Source organism: Ovis aries, chromosome 3 (genome assembly GCF_016772045.2).
Source record: "Ovis aries strain OAR_USU_Benz2616 breed Rambouillet chromosome 3, ARS-UI_Ramb_v3.0, whole genome shotgun sequence".
In the NCBI taxonomy this organism is placed as follows: domain Eukaryota; kingdom Metazoa; phylum Chordata; class Mammalia; order Artiodactyla; family Bovidae; genus Ovis; species Ovis aries.
The window spans coordinates 91,692,396-91,717,926 of record NC_056056.1 but is presented as its reverse complement, the minus strand read 5'-3'; the positions used below and the strand labels follow the sequence as shown (position 1 = coordinate 91,717,926).

General features: G+C 39.4%; 1 protein-coding gene across 5 annotated transcripts in view; it reads left to right on the top strand.

Annotated features, from left to right (window-relative positions):
• The window catches only part of SLC30A6 (solute carrier family 30 member 6), a 45,612-nt gene that overhangs the window by 14,812 nt on the left and 5,269 nt on the right, over nucleotides 1-25,531 (top strand). For 3 of the 5 annotated variants that reach the window (XM_004006039.5, XM_060412320.1, XM_060412321.1), the window contains 8 exons: nucleotides 2,724-2,804; nucleotides 3,270-3,305; nucleotides 4,007-4,101; nucleotides 6,307-6,355; nucleotides 6,673-6,792; nucleotides 9,164-9,266; nucleotides 10,190-10,237; nucleotides 11,394-11,462. In XM_004006039.5, the coding sequence (XP_004006088.1) occupies nucleotides 2,724-2,804; nucleotides 3,270-3,305; nucleotides 4,007-4,101; nucleotides 6,307-6,355; nucleotides 6,673-6,792; nucleotides 9,164-9,266; nucleotides 10,190-10,237; nucleotides 11,394-11,462 (601 nt within the window). Of the gene's footprint in view, nucleotides 1-2,723; nucleotides 2,805-3,269; nucleotides 3,306-4,006; nucleotides 4,102-4,671; nucleotides 4,726-6,306; nucleotides 6,356-6,672; nucleotides 6,793-9,163; nucleotides 9,267-10,189; nucleotides 10,238-11,393; nucleotides 11,463-25,531 lie in introns of those variants that run through there. The other 2 variants (XM_042246308.1, XM_042246309.2) reach the window with 2 other exon arrangements.

Below are 25,531 nucleotides of genomic sequence, written 5' to 3'. Positions count from 1 at the left end.
ATTCTTGTTCTTTGCTCTAATATTCCAATATGCCAACATACGTTTATATGTTCAACTATTGAAAGAAATTTAGGTAATTTTTAGCTTTTTGTTATTATGAATAAAACTACATATGGTCATTTTGTACTTTTCTTTGGTATACATGTATGCTCATTTATGTTGGGCATATGTCTTTGAGTGAAATTACTGTCATAGAACTTGCATATATTTGTCATTAGAAGATAGGATAATACCAAGCAGTTTTCCAGGGTGGTTTTGCATTTCTACTGGCAGTACACATTTCCACTGGCAGTATATCTGAGTTCTAGTTGCTTCATGTCCTTACCAACTGTTGGCATTGCCTTTTTTTCAGAAGCCATTCTAGGAAGTGCAGTGGTATCTCATTGTAGGTTTAAGTTATTTTCTTTATGAGTATTTGAACACTTTTTCTTATGTTTATTAGCCATTCAGATTACCTCTTTTCTGAAATCCTTGTTAAAGTGTTTTATCCACTTTTATATTGGGTTGCTTATTTTTTCTGATTGATCCATAGGAGTTCTTTCATTCTCTTAAAGCTATCTTCTGATGCATGGAAAGTTTTTAATTTCAATGATAAAATTCAGTTTATCAGTCTTTTCCTTTACAGTTAGTACTTTCTGTGTACTTGTCAAGAAATCTTGGCCCAAGATCATAAGATACTCTGCCCTGTCATTAGAAGTTTTACAATTTGACCTTTTACATATAGGCTTAACAATCAAACTAGAATTTGGTTTTTGTATATGGTTTGAAGTAGAGGTCAAGGCACATTGGTTACTATATAGCTATTCAATTTGTTAAAACATTAATTGAATCAGGTTTCTTCTTTTTTATTGCTTTTATGTGCTACTTTTTCATTAGTCAAGTAACTGTGTATGTGTTGGTCTGTTTCTGGATTCTCCTTTCTCTTCAAGGTGTATTTGTCTGTCTTTGCATCAGTTCTGTACTGTGTTAATTACTGTAGTTTAAAATCTTGTGGAACACTGTAGTGGAAATCTTCCTACTTTGTTCTTTAGCCCTTTGCTTTCCTTCACCTTTTGCATTCCCATATGCACTTTAGTATCAACTTACCAGTATCTACAGATAATGTTGCTGCATTTACATACTGTTTTCTTCATACCCTTCTATAACCCACTTTTCTTCATTTACTTCCTTTCATGTCAGTAAATACATTTGTTATATTTTTAGTAATACATAATGGTCTTTTGTTGATTCCAACATTTTTCCGTTACCAATAGCAATGTGATGTATGTCCTTAATTATTTTATTATTTCCTGAATTTTGTACCTCCTGGAATTAAACCAGCTGATTTGAGGAGAAAAAAGTAATGTGATGAACATCCTTAATTATTTATTATCTTTTCTGAACATAATTATTTCCTTGAGAAATTTTAGTATATGTACATACTACAAGTGTTGAATGCCATTAAACTCTGTATAGTGGCAAAAACCAAGATAAATAAGCTCTCCAGGGATAATAAGACATATTCAATCAACTGCAATTATATGTAAATATGACAGGCAGTATCAGTTCAGTTCAGTCACTCAGTCATGTCTGACTCTTTGCGACCCCATGAACCGCAGCACGCCAGGCCTCCCTGTCCATCACCAGCTCCCGGAGTCCACCCAAACCCATGTCCATCGAGTCGGTGATGCCATCCAACCATCTCATTCTCTGTCATCCCGTTCTCCTCCTGCCCTCAATCTTTCCCAGCATCAGGGTCTTTTCAAATGAGTCAGCTTTTCACATCAGGTGGCCAAAGTATTGGAGTTTCAGCTTCAACATCAGTCCTTCCAGTGAATACCCAGGACTGATCTCCTTCAGAATGGACTGGTTGGATCTCCTTGCAGTCCAAGGGACTCTCAAGAGTCTTCAACATCACAGTTCAAAAGCATCAGTTCTTTGGCGCTCAGCTTTCTTTATAGTCCAACTCTCACATCCATACATGACCACTGGAAAAACCATAGCCTTGACTAGACGGACCTTTGTTGACAAAGTATTTGAATATGTTATCTAGGTTGGTCATAATTTTCCTTCCACGGAGTAAGCATCTTTTAATTTCATGGCTGCAATCACCATCTGCAGTGATTTTGGAGCCCCCCAAAATAAAGTCAGCCACTGTTTCCCTTGTTTCCCCATCTATTTGCCATGAAGTGATGGGACCGGATGCCATCATGACCTTAGTTTTCTGAATGTTGAGCCAACTTTTTCGCTCTCTTCTCTATAGTAGTGGTTAAAGTCATGGACACTAGAGCCAGGGTGTCCGAGTTTGTCAATCTGACCCCTCCACTTGCCAGCTATAGGACTCTAAACAGTTACTCTTCCTCTTGGGCTTCAGGTTCCTTATCTCTTACTTATTTATTTTTTTAAAAAGGGATAGAATAACCCTCATAAGGATTTAGATGAGGTAATGTGTTAAGTACTTTGACTGGTGTCTAACATAAAATGGGTCAATTAAGTGTTAGCTGTTATGATGATAATGAACATTTCTAGAGAATAAAAGCCATAGAGAATATATGTTGTATAAATAGGTACTCTTTCTAAAATCTTAGATATTCACTGTTTATTATCATTCGAGAAACTAGACTTTTTTAAACAGTGTTTGGCTTATAGTAGTTACACTTGTAGTGAGTGAGTGAATGTGTTATAGAGATGCTAGTTTGTGAATTGAAAAAATTATGCTAATTTAATTGATTTTCCAATTTCAGATTTGAAAGATTAGAAGTCCTGGCTGTGTTTGCCTCCACAGTCTTGGCACAGTTGGGAGCTCTCTTTATTTTAAAAGAAAGGTACATTTGTATATGATGTTTCTGTCACTGCAGATTCTACCTATGCTACCTTTGGAAATATGAAAGAATCCAGTGAGACATTCTGGTTTAAAAGGGTATACAAATTAATATGAGCAATGCTGGAGATTTGATAGTATAATTTCTTCATGTTTCAGACTTTTCTCCCTCTTTATACCCTTCTTTTATTACCTTTGATACTACTAAATCCAGTCATAAGTGATGGGAATAAAAGGAAGGGATTCAGTCAGACATGTTTTAATGCCTAGTATAAACCCAAAAGCAGGTTTGTTAGACAAAGATTGGACATTGCACCTTGAGGATAATTTGTGGGTCTATTTGTCTCATCACTACTAGTAATCAACAGGTCATATTTTAAAGTTTTGTGAATTTATTAGATTAATTATGTATTTAATAAAGTTTTTTAACTTAATTCTTTAATGCATTAACATTATTTCTTTCTTTTAGCGCAGAACGCTTTTTGGAGCAGCCCGAGATACACACGTAAGATTCTACTTTTGCCATATAATATACTATTAAGTTTGATTCTCAGTGATTAATTGGTATATTATGAAATAGTGATTACTTTGGCCCATACTAGAGTTCAGAGTGTGGTAATATATATTTCACAAGCAAAATCCCCAAATCCCAAGATGCCTTCTTTTCACCCTTAACTGTTCCCAAGCCCCCACGTTTTTATACTGAACAGAACGGCCTCTCTACTGTGATGTCAGGTCCCTCAGTATTTCCAAACCCAGGTGAACATGCTAAACCAGCCTTGTCTTGTCTTCTATAATTTGGATCCCCAAATTTTTTAGTAGCATCTCTAGAAGAGATGGAAATGTTATTAGCTGAAACATAGTTGTTAACTGTGTGGATCTATTCTGATCAGTTTCATTCAGGATAGGTTGACTTAGCCAGCAGACTGTAAACCAAATACCTGTAGCATTTCTGAAGATTTATAACAGCAATTACCTGTAAGAAGACACTGTTAATGCTAAGGGTCTTTTTTGGAGGGGTGGGGATCCCATGTAAGATAGAGCAACCACATGCAGAACATGGGTCATGGAGCTAGAAACTGAGTTCAAATTCTGACTGTAAATATTGAAGCAGACCACTCTGCTCCTTCATCTCCTAGTCTCGCTACATGCTGAAATTACATATTAATATTACCAAGAAAAAAATAACAGTGTTATTCTTTTTAGGGGAAGATTATTAGTTGGTACTTTTGTGGCTCTTTCCTTCAACCTGTTCACAATGCTTTCAATTCGGAATAAACCTTTTGCTTATGTTTCTGAAGGTATGTTTTTGTTTACCATTAATAAAAATCCAATTAATTTTTCAAAGCAACAAGTCTTTTGTTTGTTTCATGGATTCATAAATCAACGAGAAAGTGTATCCTGAGGAAAAGAAAGGACTGCCTCCCCCTAAAGTTCTAAAATCTTCAGAAAATTATGAAGCAGAAAATAAAGAATCTAACTTTTTAAGCTTTAAAATAACATATTCCTTAAAAACAAGCAGAACTGACATATTAAATTACATGAGATAAAAAATGACATTTACCAGATAACATGAATGAAATTTTAAATGTATAAACTACCTAAGAACGTGTTTTAGAAGCCTTAGCGTACATAGATTAGTTGATGTGCTCATTGCAAATAATTATATTTTGTTAATTAACTTCATTCCCAGGAACTCTCCGGGGCAATGATGGGTGGGCATATATTTGAAAGTAGCCAGATTTTGGTCCTTTTGATACATTCTTTTACTTTCAAGTCTTTAAAAATTCAGATAGAATTTTTCATTTTAGTGGTCTAAATTATTGACATTTTTCACTAATTTCAGTGTTTTGGAATCCTACTCCCCAAAACCAGGTTAACCACTGTTGGATGGCTGGAGGAGTTTTACCTCACTTTACACTGAGGTAAAAACAAAAGCGGGCTGTGTACACACACCTACACTTTGAAGAAAAACTAGGGGAAGGTCTTTTTAAGTCTCACTGACTTGAATACCAAGATAACCAGGGGAAGAAAGCTTTCTGAAATACCCATTCAAGCTTAAACAACTTCCCAAGTGTCATGAAGTATGAGTTGTATTTGTATGAATTAGAGTTTTAAGAATTACTGCATAAACTAGAAAATTAAATAATGATATTTATGATCATCAATTATTTTGAAAAAACTTTATTAAAATACTGTTATGCTCATTCTTGAAATTTTAAGAAGGTACAAAGATTTACAAACTGTGTTTCCTTGAAGAGCAAAAAATACAAGAAGGAAATAGTACTGGTAATCTCATGAGCCAGAGATAACATCTGTTAACATTTCTGTTTTGTTCCTTTTTTTTTCTGTGCAAATATGTATATTTTTTTACATACTTAGAATTGTATCAGTTAAAAATTTTAAGTTTGGCTTTTTTCACTTTACGTCTTGAATATTGCCTGTTATTAAATAATCTTTGAAAAATAATTTTTGAATGCTTGGATAACATTTTGTCATGAATATTTAAAAAAATTAGTCTATTGTACATAGTCAACTTTTCCTTTTAACTGTAACCACCTTTTTTCTATCAGATTTCTTATATGCATTTCTAATCTTCTCAGAGAAAAAATTATAAATGGGTTAAAGATACAGTATGTTTTTTAAGTGTTTGATATATATTGCCAAGTTTATTTCCAGAAAAATCATCTAGTTTGTATTTATATTAGCTGGAAATGAAAGTTCGCAGAAATATCAAGATTTACAACATGAGTTGAAATTTGAGTGAAAAATAATATTAAAGCACTTTCTGCCAGGCACTGTGCTCAATACTCTACACAGAACCCATTTAATTCTTCCTATAACCGTATAAGGTAGATCATTTTATTCTCCCCACTTTACAGTGAGGCACTGAGAGATTAAGTCACTTGCCTCAGGGCTCAGTCAAGGGGAGGGTTGAGGTTGAAGCCAAATATTCTGGCACCAGAGTCTGCTTTAACTGCTGTTCTAGGCCACTTTTTGTATGGCTTGCCAATCTTTTCTACATCATGGTGCACATAAATGAGAATTTCTGTAGCACCCTGGGGTAAGCGTAAGAGTATGCTTGCACCTGGAGGCTACATGTCCAGGGTCAGTCACTGACTGCCACCTGCATGTAGCCAGATACCTGGCCTCTCTGAAAGCTAAGAGAATTAGTAATTGGTGGACCTGCAACTCATTCTCAACACACTGGTTAGGAAGCTTTGCTTTGCAGTATAATAAGCCTTTAAAACGTCAAATTAATAGTAACGATGACATATGTAAGTTCATTGATTCCATCAGGTCAGCTATGTACTGTAGTTGAAACTACTATTCATTTAGTATCCTAAAGGCATAAAAAAAGAAAAAAGTTCTAGGTATAATGTATCCCTTTGTAGTGTTACATAGTAATCATGAAATTTATTTTTTTAATTTAAGAATCAAGTATTTCTGGTAATCTAATAATTATTTCTGGTAATTTTAATAATTTAAGTATTTTCTTTTTAAAGCTGCTAGTACAAGTTGGCTTCAAGAGCATGTTGCAGATCTTAGCAGAAGGTAAGATGTTTGGGGTTTCATAAAATACATATTGTTAAAGGAATGCACAGGAAACATATCTATTATGGGAACTTAACATTATTCATTGCTGAGGTTACTATATGAATCTCACAGATCAGATTCTTCTTTTCCCTTCACTTTTTCTTATTTTTTAATTGATGATACAAAAAAGAACTTTACAAGTGAGAGATTTGTTCTCAAATCCTCCTTGTTAAACAATTTATGATACTAAAATACAAGTCATCTTTTATATAGTTTTCATTATTATTACATAAGTTTTGCTAATGAGTACTCTTTTTGTTTGTTTTTTTTCATAGCTTGTGTGGAATTATTCCAGGACTTAGCAGTATCTTCCTTCCCCGAATGAATCCATTTGTTTTGATTGATCTTGCTGGAGCATTTGCTCTTTGTATTACGTATATGCTAATTGAAATTAAGTAAGTATTTTTTATTGCTCTCAAGTGGATTTCCATTCCTGGGGCCTGATTTTTAAGGGCATTAGGATGCATGCAGATTAAGTTTATAGCATGTTTATGACCTATGCAACTTTGGTCAAGTCTTGTCCTCAAGTGTCTTCATCTGAAAAAATTAAGGGGGTTGGATTCAATAAGAAATCTTGACTACAATCTATAATGCAGATGGAAAAACTATTTAAATTCCCTTCTGCTGGCCAGATGAGTGAAACAGAAGAGGAGAGTAAGAGACACATAAATCACAGCTGCTGCTGCTGCTAAGTTGCTTCAGTCGTGTCCGACTCTGTGCGACCCCATAGATGGCAGCCCACCAGGCTCCGCCGTCCCTGGGATTCTCCAGCCAAGAACACTGGAGTGGGTTGCCATTTCCTTCTCCAGTGCATGAAAGTGAAAAGTGAAAGTGAAGCCACAGCTGCTGTTGCTGAATGAGGAAAGAGGAGTAGATGTGAACCAATTTTTTTTTTTAAAGCAAGCCTATTAAGAAATAGTCTTTAGCAAGCTTAAGTTTAAGGTTATGACATTATTCTTTGACTCCCTACCCTTTTGCCTGCTCTCCTAGGACATCACGTACCATTGTTTGTATTTTCTACCTTTGTGTGATTCCTTCACTTTATTTCTAGCCCACATCTCTATATCTCAGAGCCTATCTTCTGTTCGTGTCCACCTTGACTGAACCTGTTTTCCCCATCCGCTAAACTGCTTTTTTTTTGTATTTCCTGTGAGAGTGAATGCTACTACCATCTATTCCATTGCATTCTACTTTTTTTGTTGTTCGTTTTAATTTTATTTATGTGTGGCTGCACTGGGTCTTTATTGCTTCATAGGCTTTTTTCTGGTTGTGGTGAGTGGGGGCTAGTTGTGGTGCTCAGGCTGCTCACTGCATTTGCATCTCTTGTTGTGGAGCACGGGCTCTAGGGTGCACAGGCTTCAGTAGTTGTGGCACATAGGCTTAGTAGTTGTGGTGCATGGTCTTAGTTCTGTGGCATGTGGGATCTTCCTGAATCAGGGATCAAATCCGTGTCTCCTGCGTTAGCAGGCAGATTTTTTACCCCTGAGCCACCAGGGAAGCCCTGCTTTCCACTTTTACTGCTGCTGCTGCTAAGTCACTTCAGTCGTGTCCGACTCCGTGTGACACCATAGACAGCAGCCCACCAGGCTCCTCCATCCATGGGATTTTCCAGTACTCCAGCAAGAGTACTGGAGTGGGATGCCATTGCCTTCTCCAGGCAAAATACACATCTTTAGTTACCTGCTATTTTGCTACTGAAGTGATTATTAAAAGTTGCAAATCTAGACATAATATTTTCCTGTTTCAAAATCCTCTCCTTTCTATACTTAACAAAATTAAAAGTTGTTAGTATGGTGAAGCCTCTATCAACCTTACTAGCCATCCATCTGCCTATACGTACCTGTTCATAGCTTCTTCACTGCATTAGGATTTTCATGCCCTTGCACATGCTGCTTTCACTGTTTACAGTATCTTGCCCCCATCATCTTGGCCATCTTTGAAGGCTCAGCTCAGAAGTCACCTTTTTCATTTAGCCTTTCTGGATTATCCTACCCCTGTAGGCTCACTACTCACGCCTTTGTGCAGCCATGATACTCTGTAGGACTTCTCCTTTGTACTCATAGTCATTTCTTATATTTTTCACATGGGTGTTTCCTGTCATTTCAAAGGCAGGAACTGTGTCTTTACTTGTGTTTCTATTCCCAGCTTATAGGAAAAAGTGAAAAAGAGTACATGATTAGTTTGTAACCTTTGGCGTTTTTGGTCTCTGTTGTTAATAGAGCTGTGAACTATTGATGAGCTATTGTACTTCAGTCACAGTGTTTACTGTAACAAATTCTTAAAAATCTCATCTTATGAAATTCCTGGGGAATTTGAAATTTTTTAATACTAATTATTGGAAAGTTTATGTTTACAGCAAGTTGATAGAATCACAGATGAATTCCATTGGTCTTTATCAGAAATTACTAAAGGTTTTTATTTGTTGCAGCAAATATGTATATATGACATAATTACAGTTGACAAGTAGATTAAAAGTACATTGTGGGGAAACATTTTTTCTTCACCATCTCTCTTCACACAAATTAACATAATTATTAGTTATTTTCCCTTAAACTTTGGCAAGAAAGGATTCTAAAAACTTTCTTTTTCCCTTTGAGATGCTCTCATGGCAGTAGTAGCCAGCTGTGGTAAAATAGTCCTGTTGCTTGAGGTAATTAAAGTTTGGTGGATTAAATTGTAAGAAGCCTAGTGACGGATTTAAATTTAACATTTAAACATTTAATCTTAATTTAACATTTAAGATTTAGAATTGTTTTTTCTTTTTAGTAATTATTTTGCTGTAGACACTGCATCAGCCATTGCCATTGCTCTGATGACGTTTGGCACTATGTATCCCATGAGCGTGTACAGTGGGAAAGTATTACTCCAGGTAATGGTCATCTTTCAGTATGCATGCTTAAAATTAGCTATGTTCTTTTACCAGGTTATAAAAATAAACATGTTCTTCTGCCAGATTATGAAATTTTTAGCTACTGGAGGGTCCTGTTGGAAATGAAGCCAAACAATAACCTCTGAAATTTGTATAGTAAGAACCAGATGAAATTATGTTGGTGTACAAAATAGGCACAAATGAGTCTTCATATATTTACATATAAGACAAAAACATAAATGAGAATCTTTGCCTCTAATAATATTTCAAGTAAAAACAATATTAGTTAAAATCTCTTTAGATACTTATTTTCCCCTAAGAAATGTATTTTGGCTATTAATATAATCCAGTTATGATTGTTTTCTTATTTCCTATCCTTGAATTAGTGAGACTTCTAAATTTCAAACTTAAAAACGAGAAATTACTCCTTATTGAAACAATAGGAACACCTGTAGACAGCACCTGGCTAGAAAGATGGTTTCCCAGGATTAGATGAGTATATAAGCACTGCTTCTCATTATGTCTCTCCCACACTTCTTTTCTAAAACATATGGGTTGTATCTCCCTCTCCAGAAGCAACAATAACAATAAGGTATTAGTTTACTAGTGCTGTGTCTTATACAAAATTTTACTTTCTTAAAGATTTTTTTGTTGATTTGTTGGTTCTTTAAGGCTTATTTGGTTACAGAAATAGCAGCTTCTTTGCAAGATAAGAAATAAGCGTGGGTGGATTCCTGATGTTGCTTTATGAGTGAGTCAGTTGAAACCTCTCTTTCCTAAACCATGTGAAGGCACATGTGAAACAAAGCCAAGGCTGGTATAAAATGCATGTTTGTTTTTGTTTTTTTTTACTGTCAGGACCACTGTTGCAGAATTTTTTATCTCTCTAGATTCATGTTCTATTTTATTTTTTTTTCCCCTAGACAACACCACCCCATGTTATCGGTCAGTTGGACAAACTTATCAGAGAGGTAAGATGGAATAATAAAATCATTTTAATTTATGATTAGAGAATACAAAGAGTGGGTACAAATAATTTCAGGCTCTTTCTAGAATTTTAGGGAAGTTTTTGTAACATAGTGGCAAAAATAGAAAAATTTGACCACTTGCTCAGTCTGGAAGCCAAATTCACTTGAAATAAATGTAGACGGTAATTGTCTAAAGACCACACTATTTGTTATAAAGAGCTGTGAATTATATGATTCTGTACTCAAACCTGGGCTTCCCAGGTGACCCAGTGGTAAAGAATCCAACTGCCAATGCAGGAGACACAGGAGATGCAGGTTTGATCCCTGGGTCGGGAAGTTCCTCTGGAGGAGGAAATGGCAACCCACTCCATTCTTGCTGGGGAAATTCCATTGACAGAGGAGGCTATAGTCCATGGGGTTACAAAGAGTTGAACAAGACTGAGCGCACACACACACACAAGCATATTCAAACTTAGGATTTTAATTAAGTCAGAGGCACTTTGACATGGTGATTGCTTCACCACATAGTAGGTTTTGATTTTGTATTGTTTTAAAATTCCACCTGTTAACTAATTAAGGAATAAGATAATCAAATTATTTGAATGTTGAGAGTAATTAAGACTATTGATTGTCACTATCACAGAGGCCACTTTGATCAGTGTAGCTGACCACTTGTCTCAGCTACTAGGTCTATGCCACTGTACCAATGGGCTATACACTGTCCTTGGAATTTCCTTTTGGCTCAAATCCAGATGATATCCTGTGTTGTACAGAAATGTGTTGAAAGAATCCAGAGGAAGAAATCATTGAGAAGACAAAAATTCTGATACCTCAAGTACTGGATATAAACATATACTATACTAATAAGATAAAAAGAACTACACACTGTTGGAACAAGGTGTGGGTGAGGGAAGTAAAGACCTAATTCTAAAGAGACTGGTGCAGATAAGAAACTGGGGGAAAAAAAAAAAACCAGACCCTGGCTCAGTATGGAACAAGAAGAAATGATATCTTGAGTGAATGGTCTGGCACTTGGCTAATGAGTGTCTTCAGGCAGGGTCTGATCATGTCATTCCTAGGTGTGGAGCAAGTCCATAATTTGACTGAGTTGTGTTGGAGATATCAAATACACAAACTCTATTTCTGTGTTTTTGATTAGGTATCTACCTTGGATGGAGTTTTGGAAGTCCGAAATGAGCATTTTTGGACCCTAGGTTTTGGCTCATTGGTATGCTTTCTATGTATTACTTTAGTTATATTTTAAAACATAGTTTATAATTTTTAGGCTCTTTACCAGTTCCCTCATGGCTCAGCTGGTAAAGAATCTGCCTGCAGTGTGGGAGACCTGGGTTTGATCCCTGGGTTGGGAAAATCCCCTGGAGAAGGGAAAGGCTACCCACTCTGCTTTTCTGGCCTGGAGAATTCCATGGACTATATATATTACTTTAGTTATAATTTAAAACATAGTTTATAATTTTTAAAACTGAGAAAAGTGTTTCTTTAAAATTTTTATGGATCCTTTGATTCCCATTTCTGTTCAATAAAGTAAAATATGTAGATGGATTCAGTAACCTAATTGAGATTAATTAAGGGATGTTTTTCTTCTATTTTTTCCTTTCAAACTAAATGATCTTAATACTGGCCTGTTCAAAAGAGAAAAATCCATAGTCAGACATTCCTAAATATGAAAATGTTGCAAAAGTAAAATGTGCTTTTATTTTCTTTTTATTACAGTTCTGATTTTGGAGATTTTTGCTGAATATGTTAAAGAGTTATAATAATAGCTGTTTCAGCATAAAATTCTATCTTTTCTAATCCAGTTTCGACCTTATTACCAAAGAGATTTTGTTATGGCATGATTTTATTCCTATGTCAGGAATGATGAAGAAAATACAGGAAAGTACCCAGAAAAAAAAATTGAAACAACCATAATCCTATCATGTGAAGAAAACTGCTATTGATTTTTTGGTTTAATACTTACATACTTAAACTCTTTAGAAAATGAGGTCATGCTGTTTTATAATTTATTGTTTTCACTTAATATATCATAAACAGTTCTCCATGTTATTAAATATTACTCTTCTACAGTACCAGTTTTTAAAAAAAAATAGGATTTGACTTTTGTAACGTAGATTTTAGAGGCAGATTAGGGTTGGTCCAACAGCTCAGTGATATCACTGCTTTGCAGTCTTTAATTCAGACTTACACTCTTTGAATGGAAAAATGGCTACTTCATCTCTCCCTTCCTCTTCTCTTCCTCTCTCACTCATTATTTTGGATATCTAAAACTCATTCTCTAGTAAATTCTTCAGAAAAAGGCCCTTGCAAATAATATTCCCTAAATATTTGCATGTTGAAAACAGTTGTGAACATTATTGAAAATCATTTGGCTGGATATAACATCCTGAGCAGATATTTTATTTTCTTGAGTTTCTTACCTCTGGCATAAGACATTATTGTAATAAACCCTGATGACTCATAGTCTTATTTTTTCCTGTTGATATGTGATTTGATCTTTTTACTTCTATGCCTAAAATATTTTTTCAGTCCAGTAATTTTACTAGAATCTGTCCTGGTGTTGATGGTCAGTTATTCAGGGATGCAGTATACCTTTCTATAATGTTATTTCAAAAACAGTTCTTTAAAATTTTTAGGAAACTTTTCTTTAATTAAAGTTCTTATTAGTCTCTTCTCTTGCTTTGATTTTCTTCTTTGGAAATGCCTATTATAAGCATGGTGGAGCTTTACCTTTCTTTCATATTTGTTATTTTCTTTCAGTTACTTAGTGTCTCAATTTCCTTTGATTTTTAAAACTTCTCTTTTTATCTTTTTTTTTTTTTTCATAATATACCTGTATGTTTATTGCTTTTCTAGCTTAATATTTGTTTCAGAAATTTGGGGAGTGGGCATGCTTCGCGACTTGCCCTATCTTAGTTCCCTGACCAGAGATTGAACCCAGGCCCACAGCAGTCAGAGGACCAAGTCCTAACCACTGGATAGCTAGGGAATTCCATGAAAAAAATTTTTTTCCATGTATTTCTAATTGCCACTCCATTTCTAGGTTTTCTATTTTGATTTATATTCTACTTAATCAATTCAAAAATTGATTTGAAAAAGAAAGTCAGTTCTCATCAGTTTTGTAGGTAAATCTTTCCAATCTTTTATAATCTATTCTGTATTCTCCTTTTTTCTTATAATAACTATGTGTGGGATTTGGATTCAGTTCTTTTCTTTTGCTCCTTTTTATGTGAAGTTCGTTTTCCTGAATTTTAAAATAAAAAATGGTTTAAGGTAGTGTGTCTAAATTCATGGTTCTAGAGTTCCCTCTTCTGATGAGTCTGTGAAGTGAAAGTTTTTTCCCTCTTGGTTCTGTTCCTCTCCCAATTGTATCTGAACCTTCTTTATCCTCTGTTTCTACTCTACTGCTCAATTTAGATTCTCTTCCCAGCTGTTTCTTCTTAATGTGGGGCTTTGTGCTGGAAGGGAGCTTTTGAGAGCTCACAGGGTCGTACTGCTCCAGTTCTTCATATCTTATTGCAGACACAGTGCATTCACCCGGCATTGAAATGTGCGAAACACCTTCCAGTTCCCAGCTGCCTTTCTCAAATTCACTGTCCTAGATTTCCATGAAGAGCTAGTTACTTACTGTGAGGTTTTTAGGTTAATCAGATGCCCTATTGTATCCTCTACAGATGCTGATACCTTATAGGTCTTACAGTTTGTATTTGGGTTTTTTAGGGTGTTATGTTATCTTTTTTTTTTTGGTAGGTGTTGTCCATAGGTTTTTGAATTTGCTATCTTAGTTTGTTTTTATGGGGATATTTGGGGATTTCAAAAAATGCTACCAATGTTTCTTTCAAGAATCCCAGCATAATTTATAATGACTGCAGAATTTTACAATATATGAATATACCATATTTTATTTAATCAATCCTCTAATATATAATTTTTTTTTTCTTAGCTGTGCTATGCAGCATGCAAGATCAAGGCCATTTTTTAATTGGGGATAGGAGGTTTTGATGTTGAGTTGAATGAGTTCTTTTATGTCTTCATCAGACGTACTATTTGCAAATATCTTCTCCCATACAGTAAGTTGCCTTTGATGGTTTCCTTCACTGCAAAAGCTTTTTAGTTTGATGAGGTCCCGTTTGCTTATTTTTGCTTCTATGTCCCTTGCCTGAGGAGACAGATCAAAAAAATATTGCAAAGGCTGATGTCAAGGAGCTTATTACTGCTTGTGTTTTCTTAAGTTTACTCGTGTACATGGTATGAGAAAATGTTCTAGTTTTGTTCTTTTGCATGTAGCTATCCAGTTTTCCCAGCACCACTTGTTGAAGGAACTATCTCTTCCCCTTTGTATTTTCTGCCTCCTTCATTATAGACTAATTGACCATATGTGTGTGGATTTATTTTTGGGTTCTCTGTTCTGTTGCGTTGATCTGTGGGTCTGGTTTGTGCCAGTACGGTGCTATTTTGATTATTATAATAGTATATTATACTACAAATATGTTGGGGGGATGTGTCATTTCCTCAGTTCTGTCTCGCTGCAGCAAAAATTTGAAGCAGTGGACCAGTGTTACAGCTCGGTTACAGCTCAGTTTTATTTGGTAAACAAAGGAAAATACATCCTCGAGGAGGGAGGATGGGCCAACCCAAAAAAAGAGAGGGGCTCAGTTTTGTCTCCTTTTTTATCTTCTTTCTCCTCCCCCTGAACCTACCCTATGTAAACTGGGCTAGCCAGGAGAGCTGTTTGTTTCACCTGAGGTCCTCACTCTGGTCCTTGGACCTTCCTTTGTTCTATTTTTGTGGGCTTTTTCCTTTCTTTGTCTTTTAGGCACCACTATTTTGGACTCCTTTTTCCTATTCTAGCTACCTAACATTCCCCCCTCAAGAGATGAGAGGCCCAATTCTTTGGAAATAGAGGCGTCAAGGTCTCTGTTACACTTCCTGCTGAGCTGGGACAGTGAGGGGCACTGGGCCTCCCCCTCTTGCTAATCTCAAGCCTCAGAGTCCTTATAGCAGTATCCATCTAAGGGTGAGTGATATTTTCCATGGTCGAGTGTAGTTTTATATATCCTTGTTGAACTGGCACCGCATGTTGTAGCTTGTTGACCTGGGCAGAGATAAAATGGGTTAGACAATTGATAATACATGGAGCAATCATAAGCAGCATCAATATGGTGATAACAGGGATTAGTTGGAGCATTAGCCAACTCCAAGTTCCCCCTCGCCAGGAGAAGGATCCCCCAAAGAGAGATTGGAGCCACCCCAAGAACTCTCTAGTTCATTCTTTGAGATCCTGTAGGAGATGTTTTTTTGAGGACTGTGTTTTTCTTGAGGACTGTGAGACTTTCTTTAACTTAGCTGGAGGTATTTACCCAGAAATGATATGTCTCATTCAAGGTGGCTCAAGTCCCTCCTTGTTCAGGGATCAGGAGGATCTCCTGCCTGTTTTGGAGTACAACCGCTGCCAAGCTATGTTGGCTCTTTAGAGCTATCTTGAGAAATCTTATCCCCAGAAACTAGATTTTGGGGGTGTTCATTAGAATGACACTCATTTGCGGTTCTGAATAGGTATCTGAGCTCCCAGGGGCTCACAGGTGTATTGAGTGTCCTCTTCTGTTTTCTTCCATGGCTTGACTCGTGAGTAGTGAATCCAGGAGTTGTGTCCTGATACCTTGACTGCTGTGGGCATAGAAACTATTACAGGGTAGGGACCTTTCCATGTGGGCTGGAGTTATGCCTTTGGGGACCCATCTTTCTAGACTTTAATTACAACTTGAGTCCCTGGAACATTTAGCGGTAACTCTTTAGAATCTTTTGGGTCCTGGTTGACACCTCACAAAGCGTATATCTTGTTGGAATTGCCTAATGGCCGTGGTATAAGATGAGAGGGTTTCAGTCTCTGGATCTAGGAAGAGGTCACTGACATAAACAAAAGGTCTCCCATATAGCATCTCATAAGGACTAAGACCAGCCTCTTCCTTAGGGGCCATGCGGGTGCGGAGGAGAGCTATCGGTAAAGCCTCCTTCCATCCCAGGGAGGTCTTCTGGGTTATCTTTTTTATCGCTGATTTTAAGAATTGGTTGGCTCTTTCTACTTTTCTTTAAGACCGAGGCCTCCAGGCACAATAGAGATAATAAGAAATGCCTAATGTTTTAGAGACCCTTTGGGTGACCTTAGAAATAAATGATGTCCCATCGTCACTTTGTAATGACCTGGGCGGGCCAAATCTCAGAATGATTGCATGGAGCAGTTTTTTTGCCACCTGCTCAACCTTCAGTCCAACCTGTTACTGTATCTTATCATGACTAGTAGATATTTATACCCTTGAGAAACTGGCGTCTGGGTGAAGTCCATCTGCCAGCCCTTTCCTGGGTAGGTCCCATGCTGTTGGACAGGCTTGGCCAGTTGGAGTCTTCAAGCTCCTTGGGGGTTATTTAATTGGCAAGTGGGACAAGAAGAGACCATTTGCCTTATAGTTGTTTGGAGGCCTATTCCTCTGAAGGACCTTTCTAGTAATCTTTGGAGGGCCTTCTCCCCTAAATGAGTGGTGGCATGTAAGGAGTTAACCAGCTTCCATTGGAGGTTCCCTGGCAAAAAAAGAAGTCCCTCCTTTTGGAACCATCCCATATGATCTTCTTGAAAGCCCTCATTCTTAGCTTTAATAGTCTTACCTTCAGTATATGAAGGAGTTTCTGGCAAATTAATCGATGGAACTAGGGTGGCAACCCCTATTAGGTCATTGTTCTGTAATGCTGCTCTCTTAGCTGCCTGACCAGCTGCTTGGTTCCCTCATGCCACTTCTGTGCTCCCTTTTTGGTGTCCTTTACAGTGGGAGACTGAAACCTAGGTGGGCAGATGGACTGCCTCCAAGAGCCTAAGGATTTGATCACCATATTTGATTGGGAACCCTAGGATGATCAAGTGGCCTCTTTCTTTCCAGACAGCAGCATGTGCATGTAACACCAGGAAGGCATACTTGGAATCTGTAAATGGCTACTCTTTTTCCTTTTCCCAGCTCTAAGCTCAAGTCAGGTATATGAGCTCAGCTAATTGGACTGAAGTACCTGGTAGCAAAGGTTTTTCCTCTGTGGTCTCAAAATTGGAGACTACTGCGTATCCAGCTCTTCTTTTTCCATCCAAGACAAAGCTGCTTCCATCAGTGTACCAGATTTCCTCAGGATTGGTCAGAGGATCTTCTGACAATCCCTCTCAGGGTTTTATCCAGTGGTCCAAGGTTTCCAGGCAGAAGTGAAAGGGGAGAGAGTCCTTAGGGGTAGGCAGGAGGGTAGCTGGGTTAAGAATCCCACAAGGGGATGTAGTCAGACCTGGATTTTCCATCAGCACTACTTGATTTCTGAGGATCCTTTGATCAGACATCCATAAATGGCCTCTCCCATTCAGGAGTTATTTCATTTGGTGGCTGGTAAAAATAGTTTTCCCCCAGAAGAGAGTTTTAAAGCATCTTCTATCAGGACTGCAATAGCTGCAAGATTTCGAAGGCAGGAAGGCCAGCCTTGGGCAGTTTGTTCAAGCCTCTTGGATAACCAAGCTATAGGCTGGGGCTCAGGTCCCAGCCTTTCAGTTAACCCTCCCAAGGCTCTTCCTTCCTTTTTATGTAATCTGAACTCCCAGGTAAGTGACCTTTGTCTCAGTCATCTGTGCCTTAGCACAGGAGACTTTATATCCCCTGTCTACCAAAAAGTTTAGATCCTGAATTGCATGTTGGGCATTTTTCTCATCTGGAAAGCAGATTAGTAGGTCATCTACCTATTGTAATATTTTCCCATTAGGTCCCAGGTCCAGATCTAGGGCATCCCAGCTAAGAGCCTGCCCAGACAGGTAGGGGCTGTCTTTGAACCCCTGAGGTAATACTGTCCAAGTCATCTGTTGGTGTTTTTCTCCTGGAGATTTCCACTCAAAGGTAAAAAGATACTAGGATTCTTTAGGCAGTGGTCTGCAAAAGAATTCATCCTTGAGATCCAAGACTGGAAACCACTTGGCACTGGGTGGGATTTCTCCCCAGATTACATTGGGATTGGGTACTGTGGGATGGAGGGGGACTATAGCTTCATTTATGATCTGGAGATCTTAAACCATTTGCCAGGTCCCATCTTTTTTCTTTATAGGGAGGACTGGGGTGTTACATGGCAAATTGGTGGGGACCAATAGCCCACAGGCAAGGAATTTATTTATTTTAGAGGCTGTAGTTCTTCTCGAGCTTTTCTTCTGAGAGGGTGTTGTTTCTGGTTTGGAAACCGAGTGGGATCTTGGAGGACAGTGATGACCAGTTCAGCTTGGTGGGCTCATACAGGAGTCCCCTGGTTCCACACCTGGTGGTTAATTTTGTCCTCCCATAGTTTTTGGTCTCTCCCTGTTGGAGAGGGTGTAACGGGTTCCTCAGTAGTAACCACGAGCTGTAGGGCTCTAGGGGCTGAAAAGCTTCCCATCACAAGGGTGGTCCCATTTAGTGAGTATATCTCTTCCCAATAAGGGGTTAGGACACAGGGACTACCAGAAACTGGTGGGAAGATATTTGTCCACCCCAGCAACAAAGAAGTGCTTGGGTGAATCTTTTTGTAATTGTTTTTCCTGTAGCACCCCAAATGGTACAGGTTTGGGAGTAAAAGGCTACAGAGTAGGAGGTCAGGACAGAGTAGGTAGCCCCTGTGTCAACCAAGAAATTCTTGGACCTACCTGCCAATCCAGTTGCACCCTTGGCTCCAGCCCTGTGATGGTTATCTGTGACAGGCGGGCTGGCTGGAGGGCGCCGCTTCAGTCCTGTTGAACTATCAGTCCTGTTGAGGGAAGGCTTGGCACTTGACCTTGAGGCTCTTGGGTCCCAAGGGCAGTGTGTCACCCAGTGTCCGGATTGGTGGCATTTGTAGCAAGCCATTTTAGGAGACTTGTCAGGATTTGGACACTCTTTGGCCCAGTGTCCCGCCTGACTACAGACTAGGCATTTGCCTCATGCCTTGTCCTTTAAGGACTCAGAGTTTGCCATAGGGCTTCCCTGGAGGGCAGCCAGAATCTGGGCATGCCTTGTCTCTGGGCCTTGGCCTCCCTTTCCTGTTGTTCTCTGTTATAAAAGGTATTGGTGGCTAGAGTCTGGTGGCTGGAGTCTGGACCATCTCATCTAAAGAGGCAGCAGGGTCCTGCTGCTGTAGCTGTTGTAACTTTATCCTGATGTCTGATCCACACTGGGACAGGAATTTGTCCTTTAAAATCACCTGTCCCTCTTAAGAGTGTAAGTCCAGATTGGTAAGTGGGGTTCTTGTTGGGCTCCTGAGTTATTGCTGACCCCCGGGCATAGCTGATTACTTTTTTCTGGGCTGCTTTTAGTCCTGCCTTTACACAGATCAGAAAATGATCCTTTTCCCAGATGTGCTCAGGGTCGTTATAATTCCAATTAGGATCTGAAGAGGGAACCACAGTTTCCCCCACTGGGTATTATCGCTTGACATGTGAAGCCCCATAGCATACCTTCAGGCTTCCTAAAGACCCTAGCGTACTCAGGGTCAGATGAAGTTTGACTAAATATGACCGTGATGTCCTTCCATGTCAAGTCAAAGGCCAAGGTAATGTGATACATTCCAATATATCTATCTATTTGCTGGGTCATCTGTGTAGCTTCCCAGGTCTTGTTTGACCTGTCTTAGTTTTAAGAGGGAGAAGGGCTTATGGACCTGCACTGGTCCGAATTCTCCAGTTTCAACTAAGGGACATACTCGAGTTGGCTTTTGTGGAGGGGGTGCTCCCAGATATGGAGGCATGTTTGGATAGAAGGAAGGATCACCAGGCAACTTGGGAGCCATGGAAGGTGAGCCTTCACTGGGGGCTTCCTTCTTTTGGTTGTCTGCCTAACACCATTTGCCTGGTAGGTTCACTTTTAGGCCATACAACAAACTCATACTTAACCCAGAGTTCCTTCATATCTCTTGGAAGAAAATTTGGACGTAGGGAATCTCTGTCCATTTCCCTTATCTTTTGCAGAATAAGTCTAGCTGCAGGATGGTGTTGTAATTTAAACTGCCATCCTCAGGCCAATGTTCCTTACCCCCAGAGGATACCATGGCCCTCAGTGGCACAAAAGAATTTTAAGCGACTTCTTAGAGTTTGAGGATTGGAATAGATTCCAGTTATCAAGAATGCATCTCAAGGGCATCTGTCAGGAAGTGGATTGGTTTTTTTCCATCTGAAAGACAGTGATGACAGAGAGGAAAAGAAAAAAAAAAACTAATATGCCTCCTTCTATTTTTATGGGTGGACTTCCTTAGGGGTGAGTCTCTGAAGCCTATCCTACTCAGTATTGTTGCAACCTGAGAGCTGGGTGTCTCAAGGTCAGGGTGCAGATCCCCTGCAGGCTGAGTCATGAAAGCCTCCTGGAGATCAAATTCCTGGGCAGGTTGAGGCAGATTGGCCTCCCGAGAATTGGGTCCCTGGGCATTGGTCAAGGCATGTCAACCTCCTGGGATCCCTGAACTGGTGGATCCCCAAGCAGGTTGAGGTGTGACAACCTCCCGAGGACCAAATCCCTAGGCAGGTCAAGGTAGGTCAACCGTTGGGCATCCCCAAGGTCTCCAGCGTGACCAGTGCTGGGTAGGATTAAGGGGTTGTAATCTTAACTCATTGCTGGTTTGTCCACTGCAGATGGGAATAGATATCATGATGTAAAGCAATCCAAGCCTGTGCCCTGAGACTGGAAACCTGGTGAAACAGCCATCAGCCTTATCCTCTTATTGCTCTGAGGGAATGTAAGTCACTGATTTCTTCCCTTAGTCCTCCATAAGAGCAGTTTAGGGTACTTCCAATGGTAAACATTTCATTGTCATAGACCCACTTTAGGTAATAACAGAAGTAATGACAAAGGAGTGAGTTACCTTGGTCTGTTAAGGGCGTTCAGTTCAGTTCATATCTGAGGTTAGTTCAGTCGTTCAGTCGTGTCCAACTTTTTGCAACCCCATGAACTGCAGCACGCCAGGCCTCCCTACAATCACCAACTCCTGGAGTCCACGCAAAGCCATGTCCATTGAGTCAGTGATGCCATCCAACCATTTCATTCTCTGTCATCCCCTTCTCCTCCTGCCCTCAACCTTTCCCAGCATCAGGGTCTTTTCACATGAGTCAGCTCTTCACATCAGGTGGCCAAAGTATTGGAGTTTCAGCTTTAACATCAGTCTTACCAATGAACACCCAGGACTGATCTCCTTTAGAATGGACTGGTTGGATCTCCTTGAAGTCCAAGGGAATCTAAAGAGTCGTCTCCAACACCACAGTTCAAAAGCATCAGTTCTTCAGCGCTCAGCTTTCTTCACAGTCCAACTCTCACATCCATACGTGAACACTGGAAAAACCATAGCCTTGACTAGACGGACTTTTGTTGACAAAGTAATGTCTCTGCTTTTGAATATGCTATCTAGGTTGGTCATAACTTTTCTTCCAAGGAGTAAGCGTCTTTTAATTTCATGGCTGCAGTCACCATCTGCAGTGATTTGGGAGCCCCCCAAAAATAAAGTCTCACACTGTTTCCCCATTTATTTGCTATGAAGTGATGGCGCCGGATGCCATGATCTTCGTTTTCTGAATGTTGAGCTTTAAGCCAACTTTTTCACTCTCCTCTTTCACTTTCATCAGGAGGCTCTTTAGTTCTTCTTTGCTTTCTGCCATAAGGGTGGTGTCATCTGCATATCTGAGGTTATTGATATTTCTCCTGGCAATCTTGATTCTAGCTTGTGCTTCCTCCAGCCCAGCCTTTCTCATGATGTACTCTGCATATAAGTTAAATAAGCAGGGTGACAATATACAGCCTTGATGTACTCTTTTTCCTATTTGGAACCAGTCTGTTGTTCCATGTCCAGTTCTAACTGTTGCTTCCTGATCTGCATACAGGTTTCTCAAGAGGCAGATCAGGTGATCTGGTATTCCCATCTCTTTAAGAATTTTCCACAGTTTATTGTGATCCACACAAAGGCTTTGTCATAGTCAATAAAGCAGAAATAGATGATTTTCTGGAACTCTCTTGCTTTTTCGATGATCCAGCAGATGTTGGCCATTTGATCTCTGGTTCCTCTGCCTTTTCTAAATCCAGCTTGAACATCTGGACGTTCACAGTTCACGTATTGCTGAAGCCTGGCTTGGAGAATTTTGAGCATTACTTTCCTAGCGTGTGAGATAAGTGCAGTTGTGCGGTAGTTTGTGCATTCTTTGGCATTGCCTTTTTCTGGGATTGGAATGAAGACTGACCTTTTCCAGTCCTGTGGCCACTGCTGAGTTTTCCAAATTTGTTGACATATTGAGTGCAACACTTTCACAGCATCATCTTTCAGGATTTGAAATAGCTCAACTGGAATTCCATCACCTCTACTAGCTTTGTTCATAGTGATGCTTCCTAAGGCCCACTTGACTTCATATTTCCAGGATATCTGGCTCTAGATGAGTGATCACACCATCTTGATTATCTGGGTCGTGAAGATCCTTTTTGTACAGTTCTTCTGTGTATTCTTGCCACCTCTTCTTAATATCTTCTGCTTCTGTTAGAAGCAGAAGATATTAATGGTCCATACCATTTCTGTCTGGACCAGAAATGGTCCATACCATTTCTGTCCTTTATCAGAGCATCTTGATATGAAATGTTCCCATGGTATCTCTAATTTTCTTGAAGAAATCTCTAGTCTTTCCCATTCTGTTATTTTCCTCTAATTCTTTGCATTGATCGCTGAGGAAGGCTCCCTTATCTCTCCTTGCTATTCTTTGGAACTCTGCATTCAAATGCATATCTTTCCTTTTCTCCTTTGCTTTTGCTTCTCTTCTTTTCGCAGTTATTTGTAAGGCCTCCTCAGATAGCCATTTTCCTTTTTTGCATTTCTTTTTCTTGGGCATGGTCTTGATTCCTATCTCCTATACAGTGTCACAAACCTCCGTCCGTTGTTCATCAAGAGTATTTTAATATAAGTGGGGTCGAGTTACGTTGCCTAAAAGGGTGCAGAGTCCTGGCTGTAGGAGTTAGTAAGTGGTTTAAGAACAAATTGATGAGGCAATAGACTAGATTTTCCATAAAAGTAGAGTGTAGATTTGGTCTGGGGCTATGTTTGTAACTTAGGACAAGGGTGATAACGATTTGGGCCAAATGGCCTGCAGGGCTAACTCTGAAAGTGGCAAACATTGTCCCTGGAAGCCCAATTGCCCTTGAAGGGATACCACCAACAGATGGACTTCTAGCAGGCACTGTGTGCCTATCACCTGCCCTAGCAGGTTCACTGAGAGCTGCTGTTGTTGCACATTTTGTAGAAAATATGGAAGATGAAGGCCTGACTATCTAGAGGGATTGGATATTATATAGTATTTCACTCCCAAAGGCCAGCTATTTTCTGGTTGTCTCTCCAGAAGATAGTAGAGGCAACATTGTGGGCGCAGACAGGGCTCAGGAAAAGAGCATTAACAGGATTGAAGGGGGCAAGGTACAACTTTTGAGAGAATGACGTAGCCCAAGAGCATAAAATAAACCGATTAAAATTAAATGGGTCCAAGACAAGTCAAATTTAACTTGATTCTCAATCTGCAAGCTTAATGACACACCCAGAGGCACCAGGACAGTTCCAAGGCACTATCAAAAGGCCAAGGAGTGGGTGGTTCTCCAGTTGTTAGAATGATCCTCCCTCTTCACCATAAGAAATCACACACTCTGGACTGTGCATCTCTCTGCATCTGAACAAATCTGTCTCTTACCTATTGCTGTGTCTCTCACTGAATTTTTTGCAATGAGACATCAAGACCCTGAGCTTCATTAGGTCCTGAAACCAGGCACCCTGGGTTTTGGCTGTGCTTAAGTCCCAGTTGTATATGACTGAGTGACTAATATAGCACAGAATCCCTGCCATGTGGGTTTTGAGTCCCAATCTTAGGTAAACAGTTTCAAACACAACTTTCAGAAATGGAAAGATGATGACCTGCCCAGTACTTCGTAAGCAGTGGCATAGATGGAGAGAGGTGCTGAAGGACAGGAGGAAAAAGCAGTGGGAAAAACATCCCAAGGAATGTTTCATAACCTGCTGGAAAATCTGCTAAATACCTGACCTGTGTTCACAGTTTTCATTGGCCTGATCCTTGGCACAAAAAAGGTTTAAGGACAGAAGAATTCCCCACCCACTTAGGCAACAGCTACTAAGGTGCAAAAGATAGTAGAGCCTTCGGGACACACTGGGGACTAGCCCCTACCAGAGTCCCTCAGTTGCACCCACTGCCATTCAGGGCGTTTTAGGAAACAAGAAATTAGAGATTGTAAAGGAATTTAGATTTTGTTAGCCATATGTCCTTCCAGCCATCGGAGCAAAGACCTCCTCCCTTAATCGGAGGTCCTCTGAAATCAGACTGAGCTGCATGAGCTTTCTGTCAAGTTTGTTTTTGCTGTCCTGGTTTACAGCACGCTAGGCTTCTTGTCACTGCCACTGCACTGGGTTTTCTTCATGTTCAGCTTCCATCATGTGAGTTTTCACCAAGTTGGGCTTCTGCTGTGCTTGGCCTCCGCCTTGCGGGGGCCGAGCCAAGATTGTTTCAGCCAAGTTAAATCCAAGTCGCGGAGCCAGATATGTTGGGGGAGTATATAATTTCCTCGATTCTGTCTCAACACAGCAAAAATTTCAAGTGGCGGACCAGTGTTTCAGCTCAGTTACAGCTCAGTTTAAATGGCAGACCAGTGTTACAGCTTGGTTACAGCTCAGTTTTATTTGGCAAGCAAAGGAAAACACATCCTTGAGGTGTGAGGGTGGGCTAACCCAGAAGAAGAGAGGGGCTCAATTTTGGCTCCTCTTTTTATGTTTTTTTCTCCTCCTCCTGAGCCTGCCCTATTTAAATTGGGCTAGCCAGGAGGGCTGTTTGTTTCACCTGAGGTTCTCACTCCTGACCCTGGACCTTCCTTTGTTCTATTTTTGGGGGCTTTTTCCTTTCTTGTTTTTTGGCCACTGCTATTTTGGACTCCTTTTTCTTATTCTAGCTACCTAACAGTTTGAAGTTAGGGGGCATAATACCTTTGTTCTTTCTCAAGATTGCTTTGGCTATTTGGGGGTCTTCTGTGGTTCCACATGAAATATGGGATTATTTGTTTTAGTTCTGTGAAAAATGTCATAGCTGAATGTGCTTTGGGTAATGTGGACATTTTAGCAATATTAATTCATCCAGTCCATGAACACAAGCTATCTTTCCATTTATTAGTATCATCTTTAGTTTCTTTCATCAGTTTTGTAGTTTCAGAGTATGTGTCTTTTACCTTCTTGGTTAAATTTATTCCTAGATATCTT